A 22,676-nucleotide genomic window follows, 5' to 3' on the forward strand; every position below is an offset into this window, starting at 1 on the left:
TAAAAAGATCTTGGGAAAACAAAACAAAGCTGTGCAACTGTTTTTTGTTCATTTGGATCAAATTATAACACATGGCCCTGCAAAGTAAAGAGGAGTCTGTCACATTTGTATTTCTAAATCTCATATTGTTCTGGGATATAAAGGCATTTAAAAAATCAAAAGGCAAACAAAAAATGGAGACTATTTGTTAAGGTGTCGCTCTGCAAGGCACTAGTTAGCAAAGACAGTATGTACATAATCAGGGGCAAACAGGGAGTGTGCATGCCCACAGACAGTGATTTAGTAAAATCTCCAAAAGTAAAAACCAAGTTAGTCAAAAGACCAGTGGAAAAAGAAACTGTTCAATACATTTGTATGTGGAGTTAACAGTGAAGTATTTCATTAGTCATGTTTTTTACTTGGTGTCTTGAAATAATCCCTTTTCTCTCCATATTCCCACTTAGACATTGTTCACAGACTTATTTATTTATGAAGTCTGAAGGTTAGTCCCTACCTGCTGAGACTAATTAGCCCTGTTCTTTGTGTCCTATGCAATCCTGTCTGATTAAATGTACACATTTGTTTTACTTCTTTTCATGCTTCCTTTCACTCTACTTCTGCTTTACTGATTAATATTAAAGTTGTAAGTTGCAGTGATTTTTTTATTTCTATTTTGTCTGCATCTTTGCCTTTAGTATGCAAATTTCTATGTGAACTTTTTAATGCCTGAGAATTTGCGTTAGCCTTGATGATCTCTGTATTATTATTTTTATTATTCTTTTTATAGAAGACAGTTTAGCTGAAACCTCCAAACTCTCTAAATATTGCATGACAAATTGGCTTTGTTTTGGAAACCCTATGTGCTGCACGGCCCTTAGCATGAGCAGCAGGTTAGATTTCTGGAGGAATGTTTGGATTATTTAGTACAGCCCGTCCCCTGCTTTCAAACACCATTTCCATTAGGCAATTTACTAATTCCCATTGAAATTACTGTCTCTGCCCCCCCACCCCCGCCCCTCCGCCCCACTCCCCTCCTTTTGTTCCGTGCCCATGTTAAAGTTTCCAATTGACTCGTCCATTGTTACAATTTGTCACTGCTGGAAGATCAATTTGTTTTCCCCTTCCCCTCACCACATTATATTCGGGTAACAGATGCCGTTTCTCGCATCTGCATTATTCTGCTCCCCATTTTGTTGCCGTGCAGGCAGAGCCCCGGCCGGGCACTCCTGCACGAAGGCGCAGCCCCGAGCCCGAGCGCAGCCGCCCTCGCCGGGCGGGCGGCCCCGCCGCCCCGCCGGGACCCCCGCCGCGACCCCCCCGCCGCCCGCCGGGACCCCCGCCCCCCCGCCCCCCAGCCGCGGGGACCGGCCCACTTTCACTTTGATTTTCCCCAGCGTGATGTTTACGCCATCACAACTTTTCACTTCTGAAGTCTGGGAGTCCTTGATTCTCCGTCCTGCCATGCTAATTAACTTCCTAGCAGTCACATTCCTTTTCCTCCTTTTTTTTTTTTTTTTTTTTAAACATCAAGGACCAAAAAAAATACGCTGCCTTACTATAAGATAATTTGGAAATATCTGATCCGTGCGAGTGATCTCGCACATTTTCATCCTACGTGTTATAACCACCAGAAATGCAAGGCGCAAGTGCTGCTTAAAAAAAGGCTTTTACTATATTATAGCGTTTATTAGGATTGGAGTTTCTTACCTCCAACGAGTAGCAAGAAAAATGTTAACGGTTTCAAACAAATTAAAAAAAAAAAAGGCACAGAACCCCACCACCCTGTAGTCACATGTACACAAATAATAAGGGCACACATCTTTCAGGAGAATCCGGGCTGCACGGAGATGACATGTTTATTAACGCCCAGTATGCAAAAGTTAGCGCCTGCCGAGGAGCGAGGGCAGGGGCACCCGTTCGGGTGCTTTCCGCTCGCTCCCCCCGTCCTGCAGCTCTCAGCTACAGCGCAAAAAATATTTTTTTATTTTAATTTTTTTTTTTTTTTGCCCTCCCTCCCGTTTTGCGCGCCGCCCCCCCAGCGGCGGCCCCCCCGCTCCCCTCCCCTCCCGCTCCCATGCCAAAAAGGATCATTGTTAGTTTCCTACTTCCCCCACCCTCCTCCTCCTCCCCCTCCCCCTCCCGCGCCCCAGACCTGTTTATTTATGCAGACGTCACCGGGGAGCCCCCGCCCCCTCCTGCATCTCATTAAGTGCCTGGTGTGTTTCTCGCTCCCTGTCAATAATCCCGGATCCCAGACTTCTCCGTTCCTCCGGATTTCGATCCCCCTTTTTCTATCTGTCAATCAGCGCCGCCTTTGAACTGAAAAGCTCTCAGTCCAACTTCAACTCACTCAAACCCGAGCGGCACAGGCTCCCAATATCCGCGGCGGCTACCCCCCCGTTACAGCTGACTTCTTGGGTTTGTTTGTTGCATTATTCCCCCCCCCCCCCCCCCAAGCCCCCCCTCCCCCCCGTCTATATATTTTTTATTATTATTAATTTTTTCGTGAGTGCGTGCGCGGGTGCGAGTGCGTGTGCGCGCAGTGCACGCCGACCAGCTCCCTGGAAGAAAGAAAGAGAAAATCCCGAAGAAGGAAAGGAAGAAGCCTAAAGTCACTGGTGCAAAGGAGCAAAGAAGAGACATTTCCCTCCCCTCCTCCTCCCTCTTTTCCCCTCCCCAGGAGGAAAAAGAAGGGGAAAAAAAAGAAACTTTCACCTTGGACTCTTCTTTTTTTGGTGCAAACTTTCCCCCCCCTACCCTCTTCTTTTCTCCTTCCCCCCCCCCCCCCATTCCCCTATTTTTTTTTCTTGTTTTTTTTTCCCCCTTCCCCTTTTTGCAAAATTGCTACTGGTGGGGTGAGCCAGGAGGAAAATGCCGCAGCTGAACGGCGGTGGAGGGGACGACCTGGGCGCCAACGATGAACTGATCTCTTTCAAAGACGAAGGGGAGCAGGAGGAGAAGATCTCCGAGAACTCCTCGGCCGAGAGGGATTTAGCTGATGTCAAGTCGTCTCTCGTCAATGAATCAGAAACGAATCAAAACAGCTCCTCAGACTCGGAGGTACGGGGGAACCCCCCGCGGGGCCGTTGCGGGGCGGCGGGCGGGCGGGGGCCGCGCTGCCTCGCCGGGGCCGCGGCCGGGGCCGGGGGCGCCGCGCCGGGTCCCGCTCCCGCCGGCGCCCAACTTTCCTCCGCGGCACCAACTTGTAACGATGCCTTCTGTTTTGTTCTGTTTGTTTCTCCCTTCCACCGTCTCCCCGCACCTTTCCCTTCTTCTCCTTCGCCTTTTATTCCTTCCCTCCTCTCTTCTCTCCCCCCCCCCCCCCCCAAAAAAAAAAACAACAAACAACACCAACACCCCACCACCCACCCTAACCACCCCCCTCCCCAACTGCCCCACGCCGACCCCCGGCTCGCTCCCAGGCGGAGCGGCGGCCCCCGCCTCGGTCCGAAACTTTCAGAGATAAATCCCGGGAAAGTTTGGAGGAAGGTGAGTACGGCGGGCCCGGCCCCGCCGCCCGTCCGCACCGCCGCCGCCCCTCCGCCGGGCGCCCGGCTCCTCTTTTTGGGACACTTTCTAAAAAAAGTTTTCCTCCCCCCCTCCCCCTCTTTCCTTCCCTTCTCTTTCCCCTGTTGCCCCCTTCCTTCCCCGCTCCCGCTCGTGTCTCCCCCGCCATGTTAGCTGCGAAGAGGCAAGATGGAGGGTTGTTTAAGGGCCCACCATACCCGGGTTATCCCTTTATAATGATCCCCGACCTCAGCAGCCCGTATCTGCCCAATGGATCGCTCTCTCCGACGGCGAGAACGGTAAGTGCCTTTTTTTTCCCCCCTCCTCTCCTCTCCTTTCCTCTCTCCCCCCCTTCCCCCGGCTCCCGCCGCCGCCGCGCTCCCCGGTGCCCCCGCTCGCCCGCCCCGGCCGCCGCCCCCTCCCCCGCGCCGCAAACTTTCCAAACTCCGCGGGCCGCGGCGGGAGGGGGTTTGTTTACACTTCGCCATATTTCCTAATTTTTTTTCCCTTTTTACTTTTTTTTTTTTAAACTTTCAGTTCTATGGGCAGTTTTCTGGAGCCCTCGTAATCTCCCCTGCGGGGGGGTGGGGAGAAAAAAACCCCAACAACTCCCCCAAACAAAATCCAAGCAACACCTAATCCAGCCACAGAACAAAACTAGAATTAAATGAAAAAAAAAAAATAAATTGAGGAGTTGCTTTTTCCCCCCCCGGCTCCCCCCATCACTCCCCTCTCCCCTTCCGTGGGAGGAGGGGGGGGGGTTCTCCCGGCCGAGTCTTGGATCCGCTCCTCCAAACTCCCCGTTTTCCATGGTGATCCGTCGCCTCCTGCCCTCCTCCGTGGCGGCTGGGCCGGCTCCCCCTCCCCTTTCCTCCCCCTTAACCCTCTCCTGCCCGCCCCCGGCCTGCGGGAGCGGCGCCTTCACCGTGCCCGGCGCGGGGCGACGGCCCCTCCCGGCCGCGGGCGCCGCGAGTTGTGCCCGGCCTCAGCGCGGCGGCCCGGAGCCGGGGTCCTGTCGGTGCGGCGGCCCCGCCTGCCCGGAGCGCGGCCGGGGCTGGGGGCGGCCGGGGGGCCGGGGCCCTCACCGGGGCTGTGCGGCGGCAGGCGGCCCGGCGGCGCGCTCCGTGCGTGCCGGGCGCTGCGGGGGCGCCGCGGGGCAGAGCCGAGCGGGGGGCTGAGGCCGGCGGCGCGGATCGCCGCGCTGAGCTCCGACAACCACCACCAAATAATCTAACAAGTCGAGCAAAATTCCTCCTGGAAGTGTGCTGGCCGAAAAACAGTTTGCTGAAAGCGTCCGGTTTTTTGTTGTTTTTCTTTTTTTTTTTCTTTTTTTTTTTTTGGCTTGTGTGTTTCTGGGCTTTTTGGTTTTGGGTGGGTTTGTAAATTTTTTTTTATTATTATTTTTATTTTTTTCTTTAGCCCAGGGCTCGGTGGCAGGGGTGTGCTTGGCTGCACGCCTTGTGCCTGGAGATAGAGCAAGTTTTAACCCAGATCCCAGGAAACTTTGGGATCTGCTGGTGGGTTTGCAGTCCCAGCTGTTTTTCCGCTCGTAGTGTCGCGGTGTGCGCAGCTCTGCCATCAGATTTCTCAAGTGTCACCTTTTTACAGACTTTTAAAAAAAATTTTGGGCTAAACCGGCTAAATCCACTGGGAATACAAAACGCTACGTGTTCCTACCAATGGGTTCAGCATTGCTGTTTTGTTTCTGCTGGGTGTTTCTAAATCTGAAGCGTCCCCACCATCACCATGTGTGTTTATACAGTTTTTTTTTTTTTTTTTCCCCTTTCTTCCTTGTGGTAACACGAGATAGCGATTTGCAATAATAGATCTACTGTTTGGTGGATGTTGAAGCCGTACTAATGACTGAGGGCTTGGACAACTTCAGTGTATCAGATCTACAAGTGTTTTAAAGCATTAAAATATTAAACATCGGGTCAGTCTTGTTTTCACTTAGTAAAATGTCAGTAGTCCCAGATTAGTAAATGCAGAGTGACAGGGAGGGAGGAAGGAAGGGTTTTTTTTGGTGTTTTTTTTTTTTTTTTTTTTAACTTTGCATATGTTTAGGGCTGCGGTAGGGTTTTATTTTGGTGGCTTGTAAGGCCCCTCTTGCAAGGAGGTGATCCCTGGGACAGTAGCACAGGGGTGACTGCAGTTTGCAATGGTAATGACTGGGAGGGGAATTCAGGGGCTGAATGCATTATATTTTTCCTTTTGAATACAGTCACCCCCATGTATATGGATGACCGGTGATAAATCCCGAGTTCTGCGAGCACCAGGATCCAGATGGCAAAACAATCTTTGTTACTTTGTTGCAAATTGTGGCGCTCTGTAGTGTTTGGGTTTTTTCCCCTTCCTTTTTACCTTAAATGCATTCCCCCGTTCCAAGTGTGGGTTAATAGGAAGCACACCTCTGCTGCTTTTCTCTTTAAGCATTTCTCTTACAGCAGCTACGGTTCTTTATTTTTTTTTTTTTTTTTTTTTTTGTCTTCATTACCTTTATTACAGCTCCTTTTTCCCTTAGCCTGTGAGGATAGGATCCTTCAGCAGTTAGCTTTCCTGGAAGCATTCTTCCTCCCCTTGCTCTCCCCCCAGTTAAAAAAGGCCTCCATAGGAATGTTGGGTTTGTGTGAATTAAAGGTACTGTACAGAAGATGACAGGTTGGTTGATTGTTCGTATGGCAGGTGGCCTGCTCCTGTTATCAGATGGATTCTGAAAGGATATTTCCACACTCAATAGGCAATTTTCTTATTTCCACATCCAGGCTCCAGCAACCCTCTCCTATCTCCTTAACCTCACTTGTTCATGTTCCCTGTGCTTGCTTGTTTGCCTGCCACTTAATTATAGCCAGGAAAAATTAAAGTTGTTTATTTAGGCCTGAGAGCAGAATATTATAAAAATTCAGCGGGATAGCTGTTGTCCGTCACACACTGTCTTTAGGTGGATTCTAGTTCTCTGCTGTACCAGCTTTCAATTCCAGACCAACTAGATCTTTCTCTCTCCTGGTTGGGTGTTTTTGGTTGGTGTTTTTTTTTTGTTTGTTTGTTTTGTTTGTTTGTTTTTTTGTTTTTTTTTTTTTTTTTAATACAGGTTGGAAAGGCATTGATGATTCTGCATAATTTTGAATTTTATTTTTCTTTACGTAGTTTTTTCTGAAGCCATATTTGTTGAGTTTTAAAGCATGCAAGGTAAAGAGGTGATGCAGATATGCAGCAAAATTGCTTTTCCTTTCCTTTTGCTGTTGTAGAATCTTAAAGGTCTGTGGGTGTGGGTTTTTTGTTGTTTGTTTTTTTTTCCCCTGGCTTTTTTTCCCCCTTTTTGTTTTATTTGGGTGTGTAGGGGGATTATTGTGTTTTGTAAATGTACCTGTAATTGTCTGTTCAAGAGCAAACTCGTGGGCAGCAATTTCTGCTTTACTGCTTTAGGAATGTGAAGAATTATGAAGTATCATAAAATCTGCGTACAATGAATATTATCTCAAGAATAATGCTTTAAATACTGCAGTCTCTTTATGAAGCTCGATAGGAATGATTTTACTTTTAAAAGCCAAAGATGTTTTGCATGCTAATCTTGCTTTTGATAGAATACTGTGGATTGCTTTTAAGCATAGATGTGGACTAAATAGAGGTCTAGCCAAATAGTAATGAAGTAATGCATCTGAGAGTGCCAGATCCATACTAACGCTTGCAGAGGGACTGGGGTAGCTGTCTGTTAGGGATAATAAAGGAGAATGTTTTCCTTTCAGAGTTGGAAAATGAAGAAGATGGTGTATTTAATTTTTACCCTAAATTTAGATCCTGGTTAATGCTTTCGGTGAGCAAATGGTTGCATTGTGTTTTGAAAAAACCCTGCTGGCAGATATTTTTATTTTTACTAGTGCTTTTGCATCTTCCTTTCCCCTAAATTGTTGCTTGCTGAGTAAGACTGTAGGAATAAGCTTGCCTTTGGCCCTGAAGTTTGGGAGTTGGGAATAGCTGTGGTGGAGAGTAGCCCCCTCACCTAGATTTTGCGTTCAGAAAGAAACTTTTTTCTTTAATTAACTTGAAAAATTGATGTTTTCCTTTATCTACTGAATCAAACAACATAATCCTTCTTGATACAAAAGCTGTAGACCCTGGGGTGTGAAGGGTTAATGGTGGTCCTTTTTTTTTTTTTCCCTCCCTCCAATTGTTTTGACAACACTTTTCAAAGTGTGACATTCCAAGCCCTTGCAATACAATGTAATATTACTGTAATTACACAGGTCATTACATTTTAAATAGAGAACAATAAAATGCTTATCGCACTGAAAAAGAACAGGTGTTCTTGCCCTTCTTTGGTATTTATGCTAATTGTTTTTCATCTCCTTCAGAAATATTTATGGCTGGCGTGTTAAGGTTTCAGCCTAGATGTGACAATATTAATTCTTTACTAATCTTTATGGTTGAGGTTTAATGTCTGCAGTATGGATTATAGTATTAACGTCCACCAACTAGTTTAATAATGTAGATACAACTTAATATGTCAGCACTTTGGTACTTTATGACACGTAGCTATTAAGTGGAGAGTGAATTATTTGCTTTTTTTTTAAAAAAAATTTGAATGGACATGCTTTTAATAAAGTTTCTGGACTTGTTTAAAAACAAGCTATTAAATAAGAACTGATGATCCTGTGGCGTAAATCAAATGCAACCTCCATAAAGAAACTTTCCTCATGCTTAATTAGGTAGATTGCTGAATCACTCTGCTATAGCATTAGCATAGCTGGTGTACAATGGCAAACAGACTGTGTTTGTTAACTCATTTTCGGTGAAGAAGCTGATTTATTTTTAATTCTCTCTCTCTCTTTCTCTATTTTTCTGATAAGATTTCATTCTGGAGCAAATGCTGCATTGCTTAATCAATCAGCTTCTCTTTAGGGGGCTATGAAAATTAGTTAGAGAAAAGTTTCATGTTTCTGGACCTTGCAAAACAATATAATGCAGTACTGTTAACTTGAGTGTACAGGATAATTGCAGGACTGCACTTCATTAAAAATAATATTTGCTTTGGAAATCGAACAATTTTAATAGGTGCACCAGTGGCTGATCTGTACTGAAAAAAAAAACCAGTAGATGCCTTTCCAGGTTTTTTGAATGCATTCATACATGGACTGATGATGTTGAGTAGGGTGGTTTTTTTTTCCTCCTTCCTCTTCGTTTTTTGTTCAAGCAAATATGTGCTGATTTGTCAGCTGAAGATGGAGGGGGGGAGGAGTATGTTGCAGCTTTCATTGGAGCTTGTAAACCAGAATGTAGGTAAAAATGTTTTAAATTTGTCAAGATTTTCATGACTGGGCCCCAAAATCAGATAAAAAATGTGGTGTAGAGAAAAAGGACAGCTGCAGATTTTTTGTGTGGACGTGTGTTTCTGTACCATGACTAAAAACTCTGAGGACCTTTTCCCAGCTGTCTGGGAGTTATGTGGAAGTTGGATTATTGGCAGTTAAGCATGAGACAACCTGGATTTAGCAAATGCTCTCCTACACAGGAAGCAGATGACATTATCCTGGGGGAAGGGAGGAGAGCCTTCTCCAGGCGCAGCTCGGGGGGAGCCGCCTGCTCCCCCCCAGCCTCCCAGCAGCCAAAAATGAGCCAGGGCTGGCGAGGGGCACCTATAAATATAAAAGCGGTGGGGCTGTCAGCTTGGGGTTTGGGGGGAAATCAGACACTGTGCTCCCACATTGGGGCCGTTGTGAGAAGTTTTGCTTTGGGGGCATTTGTGAGGGCTTTTTTTTTTTGGTGGGGGGGTAAGTTTAAAGCTCTGTTCCCCGGGCGTCTCCTCAGTACTGCGTCCTGGCAAATATGTAAGTAAGCCTTAAAACTTTGACTTCTAATTGGGCACATTTGTGAAGGAAATGGTTAATTTTACAACCAAAGGCAAACTTGCACCTCGACAGGTCTGCTGAAAGAAATGTGCCACAGTCGTTTGCTGGCAAGCACCGCAGGGTCATAAATCCATGGGGTTTATTTACAGCCTATAACACTTATGAATGTTAAGATATTTGACGCCACGCTGGCCTTATAATATCCAAGGTCCACAGACACTGGCAGTGGGTCAAATTTCTTTCACTAATTATAAGCAATGAGAGATGGAGTGTGGTGCTGGGGGTGTGTGGGGGAGATATGGAAATCCTCTCTCTCCCCACCCAAAAGCAAAGAATATTTCTGCTCCTCCTCTCAACTGCTGGTTTATGTTTGTGCCTTTTGGTTTTTGGGTTTTTTTTTGTGTGGGTTTTTTTTTTAAAGTAGGCTCCGAAGTTTATAATTAACACTTGCAGTGCTGTAAAGGCTGGGCTGTGGATGACCCAGCCAGGCTGAAGGAGGGAAGTTTAGCCCAGCTCATATGCTTTATAGAGGTCTCAGCGATATTGTGCAGTATTTCCTAGATACCGACACAAGCAAACATTTAAAGACAGATGACACCTGGAAACGTCCTTTAATTTTCTCACATACCACTGAGCTGGGAGGAAAAAAAAAAATTGCATCAGGTTTTATGCAAAAGGTGGATGCTTGGAAATACACGTATCAGACTGGTTCGTGCGTGTAAAACGGGGCCTCTTAAAAAGAGGCGAAAGCCCACCTTAAGGGAGAACTTGTGCTGAATTAACTAAGGTGTTGGGGTTCAAGGCAGTTTTTAGGGGAGAAGCCCTGTGTCCTGCTGGAAAGGGGCAATCTGGGATGGATGTGTAGGTCAGCGTGGAGGGGTGAGGGGAGCCAGGGGGACGTGCCAAGGGTGAAGTCTGGGGGAGGGGGGTAACCGGGGGGGGGGGGGGGGGGAGGGGGGCTGCACAGCAAGAGCAGAGGCTGTTGGAGAGTAACTGAAGGACAAAGGAGGGATGTTGGAGTTCGAGGAGGAAAAATCCTAGAAACTTGGGGGGGGACGACAGACGGACTGCTGGTATTTGAAAGGATGGTTGGAGGGGAAGCTTGGGGTCTGGAGATTGACTCTTAAGTGTCAGGAAAGTCTGGGGCCTAAGGAGAAACAGTGCTTTACTCAGCAAAGCTCGTTATTCTCGGCTCACTCCCCATTAAACATGCTTTCCTAGAGTGGACAGTCGGATTGGAAGTGCTGCTGTCCTGTCTGTGTTGTGTGTGTGTATGTTTTAACAAGATAATGCGATTACTCAAGTATGCCTAGGTATTACTTTTAGCTTTAATTTCTCCAGCAGCTGATTTCAGGTTCCCTGTAGGTTACTGTTGTGTGTGAAGACTAACTTAAGAAAAAGGCAGGGTTATGTGTGTGGTGGAAAGCTGCGGTCCTTTGCCCATATGTTTTTCTTCTAAGAGTCATGTAAAACCCGACTTAAAAAAAAGAAAAAAAAAAAAAAGAAAGAGGTGGCTGTCAATTTGGCCCTTCCACAAATAGCTGTACAGTTTTGTTGAAGGTTTTATGCATTTCCCTAATCAATGGAGCACTGTGACTTATTAGCCCGCAGGGACAGATCCGAATCCCTCAGCACCGCGCTGCAAAGCTGGTGTGGTATTGTACCTTTTTAACAGGTTATCAACAAGGATGTTCCTCTGGTTCCCAAGACTCTTCCCACCCCCTCCAGCATCTCCCCCCTCCAATTCTTTCCGGCAAAATCTGTTCAGTCTCGCGCCTTTGTTTTAGGTTGGCTAAACCCTCGACCCTTATTCTGCGTGGGGTCACGCTCAGGCAACTGGGCAGTGCTGAATGAGTTAAGTCGCTGGCTGAAGTTTGGCTTCATGCAACTAAATTTGAGGCCTGGTAGGCATTAGCAGGGCACAGCACATTTACAGAGCTTAATTAGTACGCGCTGTAATTGTTCATGGTCTGCCAGAAGGAGTAATGTTCAGGAAAAGTGGAGTCGTTCTTCTGCAGTCTTCAGTTTTAAAACGATAAATCACTTGCATATTTGTGCAGTGATTCAAATGGAGCTGAGACCTCTCCATCTCAACATGTGGTAAATTGTAAAGTCAATGAATTGCAGATGTAGGGTACAGCAGATTCTCTAAGAAAATGCAGAATGAATGGGGAAGGGTGATGCTATAAATATGTACTGAGAAGATAACTGGGTTTCTGCTTGCTGTGCCAATTATGATGTACTAAAGATATTAGCAATTTTGTTTTAATGTATTTATTTTGAATTTCTTTAAACTAAATATAGGGGTACCATGTTACTTCACTTGGTGAGGTTTTTATTAATGCTCTAGAACAATGGGTTTCATATGGAAATGTGCGTGATAGCCATATTAACACAAATTAATTCATCATGGGCAATGCTGTAGCTGTTCCTAGAGGAGCTTATAACGATGGGACACTTTAAAGTGTGGCTGCAGCAACTTATAAGAAGTGTTATGGTAGTGGGTGCCTTTATATTCTCATTGGGGTAAATGCTGGGAATATTATATACCTCACCATAGCATTTTGTATCTCCCTGTAATTCCTTCCAACTCCAAAGAGACTTTTTGGGTGCATTAATCCGACAGCCTAGAGCCTATTTTAAAAAAGCAAAACACAAACAAAACTACACTATACAGACTGACATCGTAAATACCGTGTATTGTTTTTTTTTGAATGCGGAGAATGTGTGTCACTCTTACTGCTGTGAAATCTTGTCTTCCTTGGGCTTGGTCCAAGATCCATTGAAGTCAGTGGAAAAAAGGCTTCTATTAATAATGAAGGGCTTTGGATCAGGCCCCGTGTGTCTTGAACTAACGGCCAACTTCTTCAAAAGTGGATAAAGGTATTGAAAAAGCCAAACTCAACTAAATGTCATATTGATATATTGCTGGTTCTGTGGTGTCGTTCACTCTTGGGGGAAAAAAAAAGTTATGTTTCCAGTGGTATGCTCTTAAATGAGCCCCTGCTTCTGCAGTGTCTGACTTTCCCAGAGAAGTGCGGAGCATCCTGGCAGAATCAGGATTTGATCTGAGGCTGTGTTGCATGTCAATACTGCTTTTCTAATATGAGTAGGTGGATTTGTATGGAAGTTGTAAAAGTTAATGATTGTTCTCTGACTCATACGCTGCTGGTTTCAGCAAAGAAGAAATGATGACAGTAAAATGATAGAAATTACAGGAGACAAGTAGGCTTTGGTGAGCGGAGAATGGATTTGTATTGTTTGAAATGTTTTTGCTGCTTGCTGAAGGAAGTGCAAGGAGGGAGAAGATGGGAGCGCAGCTTCTTTCGGGGGTCAGATATTTTGTGTACCAAACTTCTGCAGGTATTTGGCCAGCAAGGGAGGCTGAATTCAGGAGGGACTCTGTGGTGTTAAAGGTCTCATAACCGTTTTGTTAGTCCTACCGATACAGTTAGTCCTGCCTAACTGTTTCCCCCTCTTGGCAGAACAGGTTTTAATGCCCTAGGCTCTGTGGGAAGTACGATTGCATGCCTCATGGCTACCAAGTAGGAATATATAATTGAGCTCGACTAGTATTATCTCACAGCTTTGTAGGGCTCTCCAGACCGGTCCTGTGGTGTGAAAGATGCTGTATACAACACAATCGGTCTCTGGTTTTTAATTCACTAGTAATGTTGATGCAGCTGAGACACCAGAAAAATCCAAAAGGATGTGGGAAATAATAGTTAGAAAATGCCAAACTGAAAATAGTGCAAAGGGACTTTCTGGGGAATATGAAAGATTCTTGGATGTTGATACAATAGAAACAAATCATCCTATTTTAGGAAAGGGAAAAATAGAGCAAGAAAAGGTGGGGGTGTACCTCTCTGAGCACATCCAGACTCTCACTGGAGTCAATGATTCCTTAAATAATCTGGAAAAAAACTGAGGCTATAGGCTGTTCTATTCTAGAGACAAGCCACTACATTGATTTCTGTTTTTAACTGATGCAAATATTTAATAAAGGTTCTCTTGGAACTGCTTTAAACCCTAGCCTGAATAATTTTAACTTGGTTAAACCAGTGAACTGGTTTGGGAGCATACACGGTAAGAGGTTTACATTGGTTTAATTAGATTTAAGAGATTTATAAAACCAGGGCCGCTATGACATAGACAAGGTCTAGAAGATGGCATATAGATGCTGCATTGATCTACACCCAGGCTGAACAGACTGCTATTGAAATTACGCTATTATGAATGTTTGCCAATAATAAAGAATCCAGGGGAAGGTATGACCTTGAACAAACACATCAGAAGAATAAGATGGCAATCAGTGTTTCTTCCTTTGTTTTCTCTGGGACATTGGCAAAAAGGTTTTCTCCCTTTCAAAGGAGTTACAGATTATAGCTGTCTGTCTGGAAGTCAAGTTTTTGAGATTTTTAATGTTATTAACCAAATGTCTCAGTTTACTTCAAGCCCTGTTACGTTCTCTTATGGACTTTTTCTTAATGCTTAAACTACACCATAAAATGTAGCTTAAAACACGCCTATGTCAGTGTTAAAAAAAAAAAAAAAAAGTTACTTTACAGGAGCTAGTCACAAACATAACTACTGTACCAGTCACAAAGCTGCTGCGTAAAGAATATCCACAGAGCTTATTTTATCTGGATAGCAGCTAAATATCTTTACAATCCCCAGGGTTATTAAAGGCCAAATGCCTGGTACACGTATAGTTTATTTTCCATTGAAACCTGTTGCTCAACTACAGTACTTGAAAGTACTTTGTTTTTAATGTCATAAATATGAAATTAAATGTCATAAATATGAAATTAAAAAGTGAAAACTAGAACCTGGGTGTAGCTGGGTGGTTGTAAACACGAATTGTGTCGCTGTGCTGCTGGTGTGTCGAATGTGGGGATCCGACTGGTTACGTGGGCACATCTGTGTACATGCATGCGATGTATATTATTTGTGAACGTATACTCGCGTTATCAGGTGTCTATTCAATTTTAATTGACAATATGAGATTCCTGTGGTTACTCTGTGCACAGATTGCCTTGGGGCTCTACAGGGTTTGTGGGAAGAAAAGCCTTGACAAGTTTCCATTAAGCCCTGAATCAGGCAATTGGAAAAGAGGAGAATGAAAGGAGCTGAAAAGAGGGACAACTTGTTAGTGTTGCATTCTGCGCTTGCAACGAGAAACCTCTTTTAGACAAGAGTGGTTCTCAGGCCAAGAATTTCAAACTCGCAGAGAAACCTGTCCAGAACACAAAAGTTGTTTGAACGGGGTGCAGAATTGTCACAGTAATTAGAGCAATCTCCGTTTACTGAGTGGCAGCCTTTATAAAGGACAGGGGATAAAGGGTTCAAATTCATCTTTCTCTCTCCGATTCACTTCTGATGAACTGCCTCTGTGTATGTATGTGTATATGAAGGAGTGTGTGTGTGTGGCCATGTTTTCAGCTACTCATCATTCGATTGCCCTTGTTTTAAAAGTAGAAGGACTTGGGTTTCTTCTTCCTGCCTTGAATGGCATTTTCAGGCGTTTTTCTTTTATTTATTTGGTTTTTTGTTGGTGCTCTGATTTGATATACAGACATAAGAGTATGCTTTGGGAAATGTGCTTGTGCTCTGCTGGAAGGGGAACCCCAAATATTTCTCAGTCAGTTTCTTCTCTTATTTGATCCCACATCTTTGACTCTTAGGAGCAGTCCCATTATTTTTAATAGGATTACTTGTGGAAGCAAGAAAAGTGAATGAATAAGGCTTGGACCCTTAAAGTTTATCCTCTTGCCACTGCAAGGTCTGTCCAGAACTACGCAATCAGCTGAAGTTTTTCCATTGCTCTTATTAGGAGAAGGATCAAGCCTGCAGATTACATGAGTCTGAGCCTTGTAAACAAGCCAAATAAAACTATAAAAATCAGAGTTGTTACTGTGTGTGATGCAGGAGTGTCGGGAGACCTTGGTCTGGGATCCTTTTGGTCAGACCCTGCACAGAGAAAAATGGGAGTGAATAAGCGAGCGAGCAGTGTGGGTGTTCTTGCTCAAGGAAGAAAACGTGACTGCTAAATTTCTTGTACGCCTTTACTTTTAAAGAAAAGAAAATATTAAGCTCCTTGGTTTTCTTCAGTAATCAGCCTGGGTGCAATGTTGGTGATTTTGGTGTCCATTTACTTAGCTGTTCAGGCTTTGTGATTGTCTTTTATTTATTCTCCCTGAAGTAATGTAGGGTCTCTGCTTTGTAAACGCTCGGAGGTAGCGACCTTGGCCAATTTACTTAATCATTTAGTCAGTGTTGTGTTTCTTCCCTTCGTTCACCACTACATGTGAATGCGGGGTGGGGGGCAGGAGGAGAGAGCGAGAAGAGCCCTTTGGGCTGATGTCTTTGCCCTGTCTTGTGTTTCTCTGTATCATGTTGCCTTCAAGGCCTGTGGCACGGCTGCTTAGATGTTTTGTTGGGACCCTGTGAGTGTTGTATGCTGCATTCATCCTCCTTTCTTCTCTCCTGGAGACTTGGGATCAGCCAGCATCTGCACTGGGTTCCTAAGATACAAACCAGAGGAAAAAGGAAGGTCTTGCTGCTGATTACGGAAATATTGTTAAAGCTAATAAATACTCATGGCTGTGAAAGTTGTAGCTCAGAAGCCATGTGCAGTTTTTGTGCAGATTTTTTTTTCTTCTTTTTTTCCTCCACCTCCACCCCCCTCAGTTATTTTCCACTGGATGATGGCGATGAAGAATTTGGCTAGATCTATTTATGTTTGAGCAAAAAAACATCTAGTTTTTTCACAGAGTTGGCCCCTAGCATGAAAAAGCTGTGGAAAAATTGCTTGTCTTGGAGGTTGCCTTGCAAAAATGCTTGTTCATGTTCAGCAAAGCGCACTTCTGTATGCACTTCCTCAGAGCATGCGGTCCCCTGGTTTGCTTGCGTGGTCTGCAAGCGTGGTGCGTGAATACGGGAGGGGTTTTCTCAACATGTAGAAGTCTTATTGTAGGCACAAGGAGGAGTTGGGGGACAACGATTTTCCTGGCAGTATAGCTTGAATTGCTTATTCAGTGTTGGAGCATAGAGTCGGGTCTTTGTGTTGGACAGTGTCATGGTCAGGTTAAACAATGTCTCTATTTTTAGATGATGCTATTTTGTCTCAACCATTGATGGTTTGCAGACCAGTCGTGTTGTCTGCCATCCTGAAAGAGTACCCAGTGCGGTACTAATTGTACCAGGACTAATTGTTGATGAGAATGTACTTGTTGCAAATTATGGACCTCTCTTGAACATGGCTTTCTCAGTCCTATCCCTTGTGCATTATTTTCTCAGCTGATAATTAATTTCTCAGTTTGGTAATTTGTCAGTAACTGGCATCTCTTCAGTAATGAATGCTCTGTAGTAATTCTCCATCACTAAGGAGTAATTGCTGGCCCTATAAAGTCACTGGTCTCTTTCATTTTCCAGCCAGATAACCTTTCCTGTTATAATGTTATGACCAAGTTATCCATTGCAACAAAGCCTAACTACATCTACAGTCAATGTCCTGGCCATGGCTTGCTACACAGAGAGATATAGAGAAAGAGGGTGGAAGCTGGTTTTAAGTTGTGGTCACAAGCAGGAGCTCATGACAGCAGCAGAAAGCTTTTATTTGATCTTACAGCTATGTAAAGTCTACCTCAGCCTAGAAGAGCAGCTGTTGAGTTTAGTTGAGGAGTCGATGCAGAGTAGCCAATGTCTTCTCGTTGTGTGGCATGTCCTCACGCCTGCTTTTTCTGCCTGGCCTCTTTTTGCTTTTCTGCTTCCCACTGGGGTTGTTTCTTAATGCAGTAGTAAGCGGTTTGGAGGGGCTTCCCTTCCTGGGAGCTGGTGGTGCAAATACAGCTCCTGTCCTGCATGTATGTCAAGCCCACCTCCACGTCAACTGCCTCAAGAACTGTCTTCAGTCCAGCTGGGTCTGTGCATTTGGACATGTAAGGTTGTGGCCGAAATTTGTGATGTCAAGGGGGAGCTTACAAAGTTTCGTTTGGAAACAAAATACTTTGTGAAGCAGGAAGGAGGCTAAACAGAATACTGGAAAGGTGGTGCAAATTCGAAGCAAAAGTTTTTCATGTACACTCCTTGCTGTTGCTGTGGTTTGTGGATCAAAGTAGAAAACTGGCAGTTTTTGGAAATCTTGGGAGTTGCCTGTCAGCATCTGCACATGCCTAAATACCTTTTAAATTTGTTTTTGTTTTTCCTGCTCCTTGAACACATTAGCTAATGCCATAAGGAGTGAGCTGAATTCTGGCTCTTTTCTTCCCCACCCCCCCGCCGTTGGAATTGTTTGTTAAATTCCGATTATGGGGCTTGTTCAACACCTGTACAAACCCACAGCCATTGTTAAGGGAATAACTTGAGGACAATGGGGTTAACGCAGGTGTACACAAGTGCAGAATTTGGATTGCAAAGTCTCTTTATTACTCTGTGTGCATAAGAAAGAGAAAGCAAGAATTCAGCTTAATTTTTAGATCCCAGATATAATTTGTAGGACAGGCATTTGGAAGAAGGGTAAGTGGGGAGGAGAAGAAATGTCTGAACATGTTCAGACATGGCGCTGAACACACATGAAATGGAAAGTTAAAAGGAAATAAACACTACACTCCTCTTTCCTCCCTACCTCACCCTCATACCACTTTCATGGAGTCACTTTTCAAGGTATAGCTGCATGAAGCTGGTTGGTAACAATCTTGCACACTGATTGCCTTCAGAGTGATCACAGCTAAACCTGAATGCTTGCATGGAACTGAGGTACGGGGACACTGTGCTGGTTTGTGGTGCTAGTGATCACCAACCCCCGCTGCACCCTGATACAATCAGTAAGTTGCATTAGATGTATGTTCATGTGGGTACGCTGTTTGGTAGGAGAAAAAACAAGGGAGTTTAGCTGTTTGACACTCCAGTTTTCTTTTCTGTGAAGCTGAACATGTGTGTAGGCTCCAAAGGTCACCTACAGTCTCACGTCTCCAGGGTGACCCTCTTAAGATGGTAAGAACATCAATAAAAGCCAAGAGGATGAGGTCTTAGAGTCTGTTAAGGCATCTCCTTCTGGTATTCTGTTACATTGATTCAGAGACTTAAAGTTTGGTGTAACTGCATGAATATCTAGCAATGGGTCATCTTCCTTTGGGTTAATTCCAGTAAAGGTTAAAAGAGCGAGGTTTGTGCAGAATGAAAGCCAAGTTCCACATCCCTGCTGTCACAAGTGGTTGCAAATGGAGATTGGTTTCCTTTGCAGTTTCATCTTTCTTTGGTTCCTTTTCTACTCATGGCAGTTCCTCTAGGCAAGGATCAAACTTTCTCTATTATCTTAAGTACTCTGTGCATTTGGGGTCCAACAAACCAATAAGTAGGGATGATTATTAATCGTTAGATAAATGTTCAAATCAGTTTATCCTCTTGGTGATTCACCTGTTAGAACTTATCTTGACTGCTACAAATAGGTTTGGTATTTGGCATTTCAGTTTATGTAGGAGGGGAGAAAACGGCCCTTGCCTGTGAAATGGCTCAGAAGTTACTTGCTGTTCTTTTTCAATGAGCAATAACTCAGCTGAGTAGCACGGCAGGAGTCTCAGGTATGGAGCTGTTTGATTGAGAGAAATTGGTAGTTCCCTGTCTTGTTTATGCACCAGCATAACTGTGTGTGCACAGGAGCTCAGAGGAAGATCGGTTACTTTCCAAATACTGTCAGGCAACCTGGCTTATACTGGAGAAACAATCAAGAGTTCTTTTAACAAAGGTTAATTTGAAGTTATGGAAAGAAATGTTTCTCACTGATTTGAAGCTGTTGGGAAGGTGGCTAAAAATAGTCTTTCAATGAGGTGTCACAGTGTGGTCCACTGGAGATAGGTGGTGGTCTCTTCGGTAGGTAGTGTGACCTTCTCCTGCCGAAGGGTGTACTTGCACTAAGATAATGAGTAGTGATGTGTCCTAAAACTTTAAGTAGATTAACCTCTGAATTGCAAACTGTTGAGGTGATCTTATTTCTTTCTGGCAGGTGATGTAGGTTAGTGGTTCTTTGGTGGTTCTTTGCAGTTGGTGAATTTTGCTGAAACAGATGAAACTTTATGGGTGAAAGCTGTAATTTCCTCCCTCTACTTGGATAATAATTTTTAAAAGGTAATTTTTTTTTCAAATGAGTGTATACACACTGAACTAGTGGAAGATGAGAATGGTGTTGATATGGTTTTCCTCACAGTGTTTACTAATATAGCTTGCGTTAGTTTCTGTTGTTTGCACCTGTTTCTATTGTTTTGTTATTTTGTTAGTAACATTATGTACCTGCCTTAGAAATTTGTGTTGTTCAGTCCGTTCTATGCTATGTACAGTTACTACAGCATACCTTGTGTTTAGTTTGTTGAATAGCAGCTATGTGGGGTAGATCATCTTGGAGTTCACTGGAGGCCCCTTTTGTGCAACTAAATAACTCCTTTCTGCTAAGGTAGCAAGATTAGTTTCTTTACTGGGTGCTTGAACAGGCAAGGTGGGCATTGCCTGGCATCTTGCTCTCCCTGATCCCGATGAAGACCCAGGTCCAGTATTAGCTGATTCTAACTCGCATACAGGACCGAAACCAGGGGAATGATCCTACTGTGCTCAAAGTGATGTCCTATTAGATAACGAAGCCAGAGGAGCTGTTAACATCTGGTGTGGTTCAAATGCTTTTACAACTTGAAGGGGCATTGCCCACCCAAACTGAGTCCTAGACTTGAGATTTCATTTACAGTTCTGTGCCTGCAAAACCTGGCAAACAGAATGGTTCATCCAAGAATTGCAGTAGGAATACTGGGTTTTAATCAAATAAGCCCATCGGTGTAGTCATAGGTACCAAAATCTTGGAGCAGTTAAAAATGGCAGAGGAACTACATCTGAATTAAAATGACTGGTTTTGGATAGCTTAACAGCTACAAATTTATAAAGGTATAATTAGCTGCTCTTCAGGGTAACAGTTCATTTTTCACATAAAGCTCTCTTTAAAAGCTTCAGTAAATGTTTGCAGCTTTTATACAGGCAGCACTGCAAAACAGTGTTGTAAGCCTTGAAAACAATTAAATAGATCTGGTTATGAACCAGGGGTTTGGTGCAGAAATCTGGAAGTGATTGATAGCAAAAATATTAATATCTGGTGTGTGTGTATATATATACACACAAACAATAATAATATATAAAAATCTAGAATCTATGTAACACCAATATCAATATAATAGCTATTAATATAATACCTATAATATATACTTATATGTGTGTCTACATATATTAAGTATGTACGTGTGTGTGTATATGTAAGATTATTTTTTTCTGCAACTTTGAGGTCATGACATTTGAGAATTGAGTGTCTGATTATTTTCTTATAATTTAGGAGTACCTTATTTAGAGGAGGGCCTGTCTGTCTGTCTGTGAGAACAGCACTGCCGTTGGGTGCTCTGCTCAGTGGTCACCCTTGGTGTGAACCTGCTGTGTGGCTTCCTCCAAGTCACCTGGTATTAGGCCATTTAAAGACAGGACTTGCAGCATTGCTTGGTGATCTAAAGCCATGGGCATGTCTCGATGGCCAGGTAGTGTTGTTCTCCTGGCTCACGATTGTGAAGGCAGATGCTTGTGTGGGAGAACAGAGATGTTTCTTACGTGAGCAGAGATAAAGTCCCTTGCGTATGAGTTTTCTGAATTCATGGTTAGCTGAACTGTGCTCCTCCAGAGCTCTCCTTCAGCTGCAGAGTTACCATCAAGATGTGACCCACTGACAACCGGAATTCTGAAAGTAGTGGTTGAGCTTCTTCTGAGACTTATCGTGCACAGAGGCAGGTAAACTGTGGTTTGGTGTTGGCTGGTGGGACAACAAAACTTGGTGATGACATGGGTGTGGGACTGCCCGTGTGGTACCCGCGTGTGCTCTGTCCGCAGGTATACTGTGTGCTCATGATGGTTCACTGTGGTTCATGGTACAGCGGGGTGGTCCATGCTGGGAAAAACCTGCTGGAGGCTCAGGTATATTCTTTGATGTTATTCCTTGAACAAACCGGGGCCTTTAAGCCAAACTGCTTGTGCCAGTGGCTGTGTCCTGCTCTGAGGGAGAGCTCACACCCGGGAAGGGTCACCACAGCCCTGGGCAAGTGGGCTGCTCCGAGGGCCAAGTTTCAAGCTCAAGTCATGGTGTATCTACAGCCCTTTATGAAAGATCCTGATGAGAGTTTGGGCCCATGATATTTAAATATGCCTGTGGTAATATAATCAGCTGCCACCCACTACTCAGCTTCTAAGCTGATCCTAAAATAACCTTTGGTAGCATGACACATACAAAGCTTCCCTCCCCTCCTGTTTAATCTCCTGTACACAGCCCCAGTGTAATGTTTATATGACAGTCATAAGGAAGGCTCTGTAGGTGTATCCTGGCCTTTTATGAGAGCATGACACGACCTCGGTTTCAACATTTATCTCCCTGCTCCTTGACGTTCTCATCTCTGCCATGCTTTCAGTTTTGAAATGAAGAAAAGTGGTGTGGGGCGGCTCTGTCTTGTCGCTGGGGTGTGAGCTTCCATTTCCCAGCTCACTGAGTGCTCAGTGTCCTTTGTGAGGGCACGTGGTTTGGACTTCCCCTCTTGTCCCTCCCTTCCCCTGTGGATCTTTCACAAGAATCACAAACCATGAATGGATGTTAATGGCTCCGTGCATAGATAGATACGTATACATATATAGAGAGCTGTCTGGTTGCTGAGAAGATTTTATTGGTGTAAATTTGGAATATTTACAAGTGGCAAATTCACTGGTGACATTATGCAGACCAGACTAAATGAGCTCTGAAGGGCATTTATAACACCTTCAGACAACCAGCCTTTTTGTTTACAGCAAAGGGGTTTATAAACATCTGTCTGTGTGCATGCGTATATAGATACATTTAAAATGTAGGTATGTATCTATGCCTTTTTTTCTCTGTGAGAAGTACAGAAGTAGCATTAATATTTCTTCTGCTGGCTGTCCATAAACCTGCAATTCTGGAACAATAGGGAAGCTGTTGTGTGAGTGCAGTATGGGGATGCCTGTAATTAAGGCCACTTTTTTAAAGTGACATTCCTAGGTGGTCATTTAGGCACCGCTGCAGCTCCTGGGAGGCTGCAGGTAGCGATGGGGTTCTCGGCTTCTCTGCCAGGGTTTGCCAGGCGGTTTCCCCAGCTGGGTGGTGGAATGCAGCTTCTTGGGCCAACCCCACATGCTCACAGAGGGCATGCAAGCAATGTAACTTAAAATCCTTGATTTTCTTTGGCCAACAGCTTGAGGGGGAAGAGAAGGGGAGGAGGGTGGAAGGATGGAGAGCGAGAAAATGCCCTTTTGTAGTAGATAAAAACA

At 44.3% G+C, this 22,676-nt stretch overlaps 1 protein-coding gene across 21 annotated transcripts in view; it reads left to right on the forward strand.

The window, feature by feature from the left end:
* The first annotated feature begins 2,111 nt into the window (after positions 1–2,111).
* The window catches only part of TCF7L2 (transcription factor 7 like 2), a 219,204-nt gene continuing 198,639 nt past the window's right edge, over positions 2,112–22,676 (forward strand). For 8 of the 21 annotated variants that reach the window (XM_080403315.1, XM_080403321.1, XM_080403320.1 and 5 more), the window contains exons 1-3: positions 2,117–3,039; positions 3,402–3,468; positions 3,661–3,785. In XM_080403315.1, the coding sequence (XP_080259441.1) occupies positions 2,851–3,039; positions 3,402–3,468; positions 3,661–3,785 (381 nt within the window). In that variant the 5' untranslated portion in view covers positions 2,117–2,850. Of the gene's footprint in view, positions 3,040–3,401; positions 3,786–22,676 lie in introns of all 21 variants that reach the window. The other 13 variants (XM_080403324.1, XM_080403319.1, XM_080403322.1 and 10 more) reach the window with 5 other exon arrangements.

This window comes from Falco punctatus (genome assembly GCF_963210335.1).
Source record: "Falco punctatus genome assembly, chromosome: 9".
In the NCBI taxonomy this organism is placed as follows: Eukaryota; Metazoa; Chordata; class Aves; order Falconiformes; family Falconidae; genus Falco; species Falco punctatus.